Source organism: Gadus morhua, chromosome 7, assembly GCF_902167405.1.
Source record: "Gadus morhua chromosome 7, gadMor3.0, whole genome shotgun sequence".
Lineage (NCBI taxonomy): Eukaryota > Metazoa > Chordata > Actinopteri > Gadiformes > Gadidae > Gadus > Gadus morhua.
In genome coordinates this window covers 28165775-28175255 of record NC_044054.1, presented here as the reverse complement: position 1 = coordinate 28175255, position 9481 = coordinate 28165775, and the positions used below count along the sequence as shown (strand labels likewise).

The 9481-nt window shown below is 45.5% G+C and overlaps 2 protein-coding genes across 5 annotated transcripts; one reads left to right on the top strand and one right to left on the bottom strand.

The window, feature by feature from the left end:
* Positions 1 to 255: 255 nt before the first annotated feature.
* Positions 256 to 3587, bottom strand: zmat2 (zinc finger, matrin-type 2). Its single transcript, XM_030361987.1, has 6 exons — positions 3525 to 3587; positions 2738 to 2840; positions 2400 to 2523; positions 1996 to 2069; positions 1599 to 1744; positions 256 to 1343 (listed from the first exon to the last, which is right to left on the bottom strand). The coding sequence occupies exons 1-6, from the start codon at positions 3540 to 3542 to the stop codon at positions 1200 to 1202; spliced, it is 609 nt and encodes a 202-aa protein (XP_030217847.1). The 5' UTR covers positions 3543 to 3587; the 3' UTR covers positions 256 to 1199.
* Positions 3588 to 3994: 407 nt separating this feature from the next.
* On the top strand, positions 3995 to 9233 carry slbp2 (stem-loop binding protein 2). 4 transcript variants are annotated; one of them, XM_030359942.1, is made up of 9 exons: positions 3995 to 4072; positions 4504 to 4668; positions 5098 to 5169; positions 5339 to 5422; positions 6050 to 6193; positions 6818 to 6988; positions 7481 to 7649; positions 7870 to 7999; positions 8255 to 9233. In XM_030359942.1, the coding sequence occupies exons 1-9, from the start codon at positions 4035 to 4037 to the stop codon at positions 8317 to 8319; spliced, it is 1038 nt and encodes a 345-aa protein (XP_030215802.1). In that variant the 5' UTR covers positions 3995 to 4034; the 3' UTR covers positions 8320 to 9233. The 4 variants fall into 4 exon arrangements, with proteins under 4 accessions (XP_030215802.1, XP_030215801.1, XP_030215804.1 ...); XM_030359941.1 differs by having other exon boundaries at positions 5095 to 5169; XM_030359944.1 differs by lacking the exon at positions 5339 to 5422.
* Positions 9234 to 9481: the final 248 nt, after the last annotated feature.

Below are 9481 nucleotides of genomic sequence, written 5' to 3'. Positions count from 1 at the left end.
CTGTAGCAAATGTTTATCTATACATCTAGGTGGAGACTCCCACGTGTGATGTCACTAGACGCAGAAGGGCAGATTTTCGAACGGCCTGTAATGGCTAATCACTCACACCTGGTGGCATAGGGGCCCTTTAAAATGCAGAAATCGCTGCCTATTTGTAAACAGGCATGGCGGGGAGAGTACCTACAGCCTACTCTGCATGTACTGGACTAATTGGTAAAGTGCACCATCTATAGGCCACTACAAGAATAACAACAGTTTGACCTGGGAACATGAGATTTATTTATAAAAAGTTATAAAGAAGTCCATTAGCACTCATAGGGGCACCACTTCACTATTTAAACTCAAATGACAAAAGGAAATACAACAAATAAAAGGTTTCATTACTAAGCAGATCAAATGTTCAGTTAAGCAGATTTCATTTCAGCTCCAATAAATGACTTTTCCATTTGACCGACCCCCAAAAAACGTCAAACTTTGAAACAAGTTTTCCCTCTGTTCAGCCAACTCAGCACTTGAGTGACGCGAAGGTGCTTGTTGTTCTACACTGAGGAGGAGGAGGGAGGAGACCAGCCTCTGCTGCCATTGGATGAGAAGCGAGAGGTCCATAGAGCGCGTGCAAGGGCGGCAGCACAGGCCCCGCCCCCTCAGACAGCCTGCAGGCGAACAAGCTGAGAGGGACGCTTTGACATCAGCCCCTCGAGTTTAAATGCAGATCGGTGTACATAGAAGTCACTACAATGAGTGATGAGTGGACGTGCGATGGACAAATTAACTACAAAAAGGGCGAAGGGGTCTCTACGAGGTCAAAGGTCAACATCTGTCATGATGAAACTGATGTGGGCATTGAGCCAGCGTCAGACAAGAGCCTCGCCATCAAATTAATTTACACACCGACCTTGGACCGCACAAGATAGCTGATCCTATCCATAAGAACAAAACAAAAAACAACTCGATCATGTTCGAATAAACCTGGACATTTGGTACTTCGCTAATAAACGTTCCTCACAGCCATCCACATACAAGAACCTACCAGACATTTTGGAAAGCAACCGGTAATCATGCTTCACATACAGATAAAACACTGGCTGCAGAACATGGGGGCCCACACCAGCCACAGTGAGCGGTAGACAGAAACCAAAAGACGCGAAGCCACTGGTCCCATTGGGGAACCCAGTGGGGAAGTCTTTAGGGGGGCTGAATCAGTGCGCCTTCTTAGCGGCACCGAACCCGGAGAAGCCCATGACAGCCGCCATCTCGTCGTCCTCCTCAAAGTCCACGTCGTCATCGGCCCTCCTCTTCCTCTCCCTCATCTTCTCCTTCTTGTAGGCCTTGGCTTTCTCCTCCTGCGAAGGCCGGGACAGGGGGATGGAGTTACAGTACAGTCACTCAACACCGATCAGCACTCCAGAAAGTGTATTTATTAGGATTACAGGATAAGATATAGGATATGAGTAATACTGAACAAAACCTGTGTGGACCCCATCAACAATAGATTTTATTAGTAAAATAACCCTCCAACAATAAATAATAATAATAAGAAACCGGGAAGTGGCCAATAGATATTTTCTACTTCATGGTCATATCTCAGTGGAGCTCACCTCCTCTCGAAGCTCCTTCATGCGCTCCTCAAAGTCGTACTCCTTCTGCTTCTCCTCCATCTTCTTCTTGTTGGCCTCAAAGCGCTTCTTCACCTGGTCCAGGGAGGAGCGCTCCACCCGCATGGACATGCCCAGGTTCCTCTGGTCTGCAGCGGGGACGACGCAAGGGAACCGGCGTCAGAGAGCCATGACCTCCGTGGACAACGTCCCACTTACATTAACATTTGATCAAGTGTCTTGATCAGGGACTCATCGACACTCCAGCTAGGAGGAGCCGGGGATCGAACTAGCAACCTTGCGGTTACAAGTCAACCTGCTCCACCTCCTGAGCTAAGCCGTCCCAAACCTTCCTTCTTTATGTGACCGGTTAATGGACGACGCGTCCTCTGTTACTCACGCTTCTTTCCGTTGATGTGGTCGAGGAAGTTGATGGAGTCCTTCACCACGCAGTCACACACATTACAGTAGTACCTGGAGGAGGAGAGACGGACGGGTCAGACACACACATACCGACACACAACCTAAAAGCAGAAATTGTGAGGTTAGTTGTTTTTTTTTTTATCTCAAGTCAATATTTTACTGCTGACCACTAGCATGTTCCCTGTGGATAAACGGCTGAATACTTTCATCCACTGTCTGAATGGAAAAGTCAGACATTGAGAGAAAGTCGGGTCGACACCACAACGATTAAAGAACTAGCTGAATGGGTAAAAAGGGAACTTCTTTGTTTGCATAACTTTAAATGCAATGGTATGTTCCTGAGAATAGCAAAAAACAAATAAAAAGATCTGGTTGAAGTACCCTCCCATCTCCGCCTGTGGCGTGGTCTTGGTGATGACGATGGTCTTCCCCAGCTTGGACTCCAGGTCCACCTTGTAGTCTCGGTGGCGCAGGAGTTCCCGCTTGACTGGGGGCACCAGTTTCCCTGAGAGAACACCACAAGAGACCCCAGGTTAGGTCCGGCTCCACCGAGCAGGTTTCAAGAGCAGGAGAAATGACCAATCAATGCGAGGATTTAAACAGTGACACCGTGGGTGTGTGAATTGCTTCCTCAGCTCAAGCTTTATAACTAATGAATGATAACAAACTATTCTCATATTGATTCAGATTTATCCCAAGGATTAGGGGGATCAATTTACCATCTTTCTTATCTCGCTCTTCGTCAAGCCGCCTCTGGGCCATCTGTTCGTACTCATCTTTGTCCCACTTCCGGCGGAAGTCATTCTTACTATTGTTGTTGGACTGTAACAAAGAGAGAGAGAAACAGATGGTTTATAGCAGGGGCCAATACATTTTGACGCGACAAGTAATACTAAACACTACAATATGATACGAATCAACCAATCTAAACACACAACAAGCCGCAACAACAACAACAAGCCGCAAGTCATAATCACTTACTCAAAGGAAAAGTAGGATATCATGGTTCAATTTTGATACAAGTCAGTCCGATGTCTTTAAGTTGTTATAAATATAATTATTAAATTAGAATCCAATTGTTAAGCTGAAACTTTCAGGTACAGATGTTCAAGGTAGTTACAAATGAGAGTATAACAAGTATTGTATGGCAAAACATACGTATTTCATTATATATACGTAGTGAGATACGCCTTTCCACAGAGGGAATCTATATACGATAAGGTATAGACGAAACGATCATCTATCATGAACATCCATAATAATTTAAACATTTTAAATGATGAGGAAATGATGAGGAGCGAGCTTCGTCCGTCTGTCTGTCTTCCCCGAGCCACTGAACAACATCAAGTACATCTGGTTCAAACAGGAGCCTCGGGTCCATTTCAACATGTACAGATGTACCCACACTGTGCCTACTGCAGTTTTCTTAAAAGTACATATATTGTTTGAACAGTAGTTGTATTACACTTCGTCTTTCTTCTATACTTATCCTTGTATTATACTTACACCGCTACCAGACGCCATCTTGTTTACCTTATGACAAAATACGACTGTCGCAAAATGATTTATTTTGAAGAGCGCCACACCGCCACCTATTGCACCGGAGAGGGCACGACAACAAACATTTACACACATTTACATTTAGAATTACAGTCAATGTTATCACGAAATGTACAATTTATGACAGCCCAATCATACATATTGTCGACAGTTTGTAACGCGAATATTGTAGCTTGATTTCTAAGAGAATACGCTATAATACAATTATCTTGAGGTTATTATATGATTTAAAATACATGGCCAATAATTAACCTGTAAATAATGTAGGAGGGCTTATCTCTCCTATCTTAATTTATATTTCCTTTCGTTATATTCCGGCAAGAGGGATAAGAGGTTTGTCTACCTATGTGACGTCATAACCCCGCCCACACCACCTGTGGCCAATTTATATCTGTCCCCTTCTGTAATGGCATCTCTCAATACGCGGCGGCGAGTTCAGACGGCGCGACTACAGGGATGGAAACCACGGCTCACAGCCCGCTGAACAACTCTGGGTAACAGCGGTGTTGGCAGCGCATTCAAATCACTATTCAACACTCACATCGATTTTTATTATAATTGAGGAACTTAACTAGGCGTTTGATGCGCTTTAGCCATGCTTTTTTTTTTGTCGACCTGGGCTTGGATTGTGTGTCCCATGGTTATTTATTAATTTTTGAAAGTGAATCTCAAGTCATCTGTTTTGTCAATTGTTCATATGATTAAAATTAGTTCAGCTGTGCATTTGCTTTCTGGCTGAAACGCAGTCCTTTTTAATAGGCTCTTGTATGCAATTTGTTAGATAATGCTTTAAATTAAAATGGTTGAAGCAAGATCGAAAACTACATTATAAAAAATAAAGTGTGTGTTATCAGGTGTTTCTAATCGAACGGACAATGTTTGACTCCTCCCCCAGTTACTGCTTCTCCCTCTCTTTCCCCCACAGCCTGTGTTGCAGCCCCGGTTCATGCCTCTGTGCCAAAGGCTGGTCGACCGCGGTGTGGAATGGCCTCCCAGACCGGGCCGTGAGCCTCAGCCCCAGGGCCTCCTGCTTCAGCCCCGAGCCCTGGCTCCTGCCCGGGTGCAGCTATGTCTACGACAGCCTGGTCAGGTAGGGGCCGCTCGGCCGCACATCAGCTTCAGATCTGCGCCTCAACAAGCCTACCTGCCAGACCCTTTGTGTTAAGATCTCGTGTTAAAGGGCTAGAATATGGCTTAAAAGTTCATAAAGTGCCAGTGCTCCCGTGGTGAATTTCGTTACATAAACTTTAACGCACTGCTCGCAATTCTTTTCGTTATTTTTTTTTGGCCTACAATAAGGAAAGTAAATGGAATATTTTGCATTTCAAACGTTGCACGTACAATACATGGGAGGAATCAATTGTGGTTCCTTTGTCTAGGATGGGTATAATTTCCTTTTTTGTAGGTCATGTTATCAAATGGCATGGCCTCCTAAAAGGTGCGTCCATCTGTCATCAGCATTGACTATTTAGTACATTGTTGTTCATTTGGCTTCATAAAATGTTTATAATTCCAGCAGTTCCTCTCCAAACCGCTCCACCCCAACCAGGGCCATTCCTCATGAGGGAACCTGGACGGGCAAACCTCGAAGGTAGACCTTTGACTTCCCCTAGCCTTAGTGGAGACTGTTCAATTGGAGATTTCCCGTTGCAAATGCATGCTGACCTCCTTTAGGCTTTAGCCATGGTCAAATAATGAATAGACTTTTTGCATCCCAAATTGGATTCTGGATCTAAAAGTTGGTACACGTTTCCAATTAGGTCATCGATCCTAGAACGCTGCATTCTCAAAGTGTCAACCAGCAATGTGGCTGTTGGAACAGATGACCTGGATAATAGCAGAAAGTCTGTAACTAAATTTGCTTGGTTTTGTTAACTTGGGTTCCTTGGGTGCATGCATTTCCACTGGGGGTGGGGAGTTGTGTTTTTCGTCTGGTTAAATCCAATCTGAACTACTCTACCCGTTCTACCACCTTGGTTAAAGTTTTGGGCATAGTAAAGTGTACCGCCATCGCTAAGAGCTAGCAAAGGTCGATCAGCAAAGTCACAACTTTTCTCGGTTTTGGGACCTCAGTGGTGGAACGAGCTCCCTGCCGTTCTCAGGACCGCAGAGTCGCTCACTATCTTCCGAAAAAGGCTCAAGACTCACCTGTTCAGAGTCCACCTCGACTCTGCATAGCCACCCTCCCCCTTCTGGCCACCACATTGTATTGTATTATTGTACTTAACTGTGTAGCAACTGCAGTAGCTGCTATCATTGCTGTAACACGGGGAATTGGTTAGCCTAGCAATTGTTTTACTTGCACTTGGTTCTATGAACATCCTTACTGTACCGACGGCGATATATTGTTGCACTTCTTCAAGCACCTGTTTTTGGAGGTCCTGTGTGTACCTTTTTAGTTTTTAAGTGCTGGACCGGTTCTCACCTGTTGGGCACGTGTCTGGTTCCTGGCCCTCGCGGTCTCCTCCCAGGCCCCAGGTTGCCTGCTGGTATGGCCGCTCCCTGGACCCCGCCAACCAGGAGACCAACACGGCGGTCCTGAAGAGACGGCAGAAACAGATCCAGTACGGCAAGAACACCACTGGCTACCAGAACTACCTCCAGCAGATCCCAAAGTAAGGGCTAGGCTCTGGTGGCCAGTGACCAGGGCAGGATATTCCGAGTTAGAGACTGGAAATAAAACGGCACCATCTGACCTTGATCGGACTACCTCCTTGAGAACGTAACTACGGTGTTTAGGATAAAAGATGATCAAAGTTGTAAGTGAATGCACTGGGATTCTGATTCAACTTTATTGTTAATACAGTGACGACTAAATGCATTTGGAAATCTAAATAAAAGTGCAATACAGCAGCAAAACTAAAATGACCTAGTGAGGTACGAGTATAATGGATAAGGGCAGCATAGATTGACAGTACAATAACAAATAATCAAGTGTATTAGATGCAGGGTATTTTTATTCAGTCAAGTAGTATAGTCCAGGGGAATGGGTGGTCCAGCCGTTGGGTGAGGAGGAGGGCATTTCCTGGGTGAGGGGTGGGATTTCAATAGTGTAACAGCCTGGGGGAAAAGCCCATGTATTGTTATTTGTAAGTGCCAAGGGTCTTTCTGACCCTCAAGTCAGCGAGCCCATTTTAGTTGTTCTTTCTCTTCAGGCCTGCTGGATTCTTCCGATGGTATTCTAGCCTAGTGCCTAGCCTGGGCTTCTAAAGTGATTGGGTTGTCTGTGCACCTCCTAGGCACCTCAGAGACCCCAAGGTCCATCCCTCCACCCCCAACAAGTACAAAAAGTATAGCCGGCGCTCCTGGGACATGCAGGTGCGTCTGTGGAGACGGGCGCTGCACATGTGGGACCCCCCCTCCGAGGGCCTGACGGAGGGCTCCGAGAAACGGGACCCAGTGGATCAGCTGTAGGTGGCAGGACGTCTCGTTCACACTCGGGGGGCCTGGCACTCGTAATGGGCGTTTGGTTCTTGACTGTCATTCAGGTGGTTGTGGTGTGTTCTTAAAGGGAAACCAAACACTCCTGTTTCCGCTAGTCCTCATCCACTACCGGGTTTAAATGATTGCATTATCGTTAACACTCATTTTATTTTGTAGAAAATGAGCCGTGTCATTTCAGGCTTCTGCTCTTTAACAAGCCCCTCTGGCTTGTGAGTGTTGGTAACTCAAAACGAGCTGCAACGTGTGCCTCACAAAAGGGCATGCGTTTGACCCATAGATGGCAATATGAGGCCACGTTAACTCTCTATCCTAAGTTTTCAAAACGTTGTGCATTATAAGTCCGGATTTGAACCAGGATGAATCCATAGCCCTACCATTTGACAGGCTGAATCCCTTTCCCTCTAAAAGGAGTCGTCAGGGTTGGTGGCGCTTTGATGCGTCTTGCGTTGCCATTACAGGCAGTGCCAGCTGGAGAAGATGACTGCACAGCTCTGCGAGGATGAGGAGAAGAAGCACATGGTGAGAGAGGAGACTCCACCGGCCTCCGAGACCTCCTCGCTGTCTCCTCTCTCGATGACCGGCCTCGGGGACCTGAACTGCCCCCCCCAGCATCCCCAGATGTACCTGGTAAGACCTTCTCCCTCCTACCACACATCACGAAACGCTTCCATCGCGGTTAAAACTGGATGTCACCATTTTCCCTCCCCATCAGTTGTGGATCATGGGTTTAAAGTCGTGGACGTTGGATGTTAAAACAAAGTGACGTAACCTGTCACAGAAGGATGCTTCCATTAAAGTTGCATCTTAAAATCTATTTGAGTTACACCTGAACTTTGCTTCTTCCAAGGTGCCTGAGAGGACCTCCAAGCAGCCTCGCTCTCCACCTGGCCTGAACTACTCCTTCACCAGCCAGCGGACCACCAACGAGAACATGATGGGGTGGCTGCGCTTCCTCCTGGAAGGGGGGCACGTTCATGGTGAGACCCGCACATAGCAAGTTGGTCATTTAATGCGCCTTTTTAAAAGGAGCTTTATCCATTCAGTCATTGGTCTACCTTAGCGCGGCCCAATAAACCATTTAAAGACAACCACTTAACATGTATGCCGATGGGTTGATCGATTGCGGACCTCGTCTACAATTCAGATAGTTTGGAAAACGAATGCAGACATGTGACATAATAAAATTCAGAGGCATAAATGTGTGACGATAATCACTTTCGCTGGTCTTCTAGATCTTTCCCCTGATGACCAGCAGGTCCCTGTGGCCACTGATCACCTGTCGTGGGTGCCATACTGATCATTATGCGATGTTCCAAGGTCTTATCCACAAGACTTGCTTTGTTGGCTGGTTTTTGATGAAGGTCAGTGGGCTGAATTCCAACTCTGCTAAAACGCTCATCAGACACTGAAGACGGTGGCACAAGGAACTCTGGATCCTTGGCTTCCATCAAGAAAACTAGCTGTCACTCTCTACTTTTGGATCTTTATTGTTTCTGAACCTCGTGCATGAGGCTGTGTAATGTGCAGTCTCTCGCCTGTTTTTTTTATTTCACATACATTGGGTTGTCTTTTAAGATGGCTGTGATGCGTTTAATGCTAAAAGTCGATTCACGGATGATGAGAACATGGGACAGCATTGTCAGTCATCATATTGGCGTCATGACAGTCACCACTTAGGCAAGCTCCCTCCACTTGTAGACTTGTGATGCCATTTTATAGTTCTGACCTCTGACCTCGAGGTGGAAATTTACCGGTTGGCCTTGAAAGCATCTGTAGGCTGAACAGTTGGGGATTATAGTATTGAGAGGACTACCTCCGTATGCAGAGGTCTGCACTTAACTTTTTAGTTTGTCACTACCCTCACACTCTTAAGCTTACTTGGGTGCCTAGGTTTCTGTTGTCTGCTTTTCACCAGAATAATTGTTTGTGTGCACTTATTCTTTGACATAATGACACTTTGACTGATGCCTTGTACTCTATGATATAATCAATATTTTCACTTCGTTGTTTGGACATTTCTTAATGCTCCGGGTTCCCTCAGCTGCTTTCTTGAAAGAAAGACGTGACACTGGGAATGGCTGTCTTTGTGTTGTACGTTTTACTTTTTTTTGTTCCTCGATGTCATTTTGTGCAGCTTGAATATTGAGACTGTTATGGAAATATTTAAAAGGATAAAAACTAATAAAGATGGAAACGTGTTACAAATCCAAATCTTGTTTTACCTTTTTGTTTGATCAGAGGACGCTATATCGGAAGATGGCTAGGTGGATGGGCCTATGACTTCGATCTTTACATAATTGCATCTAGTGAAATGGTTGTACGAAAGATTTAAAACCTCAACCACGACCTGCTGTGAATGACACTTATAAAAAATCCCGTCGATGGCAGTCCAACTTTCACAAATGCACGATTCTGCAATCTAATTTCGAAGAGATTGTACGAAGTATGATATACAATCA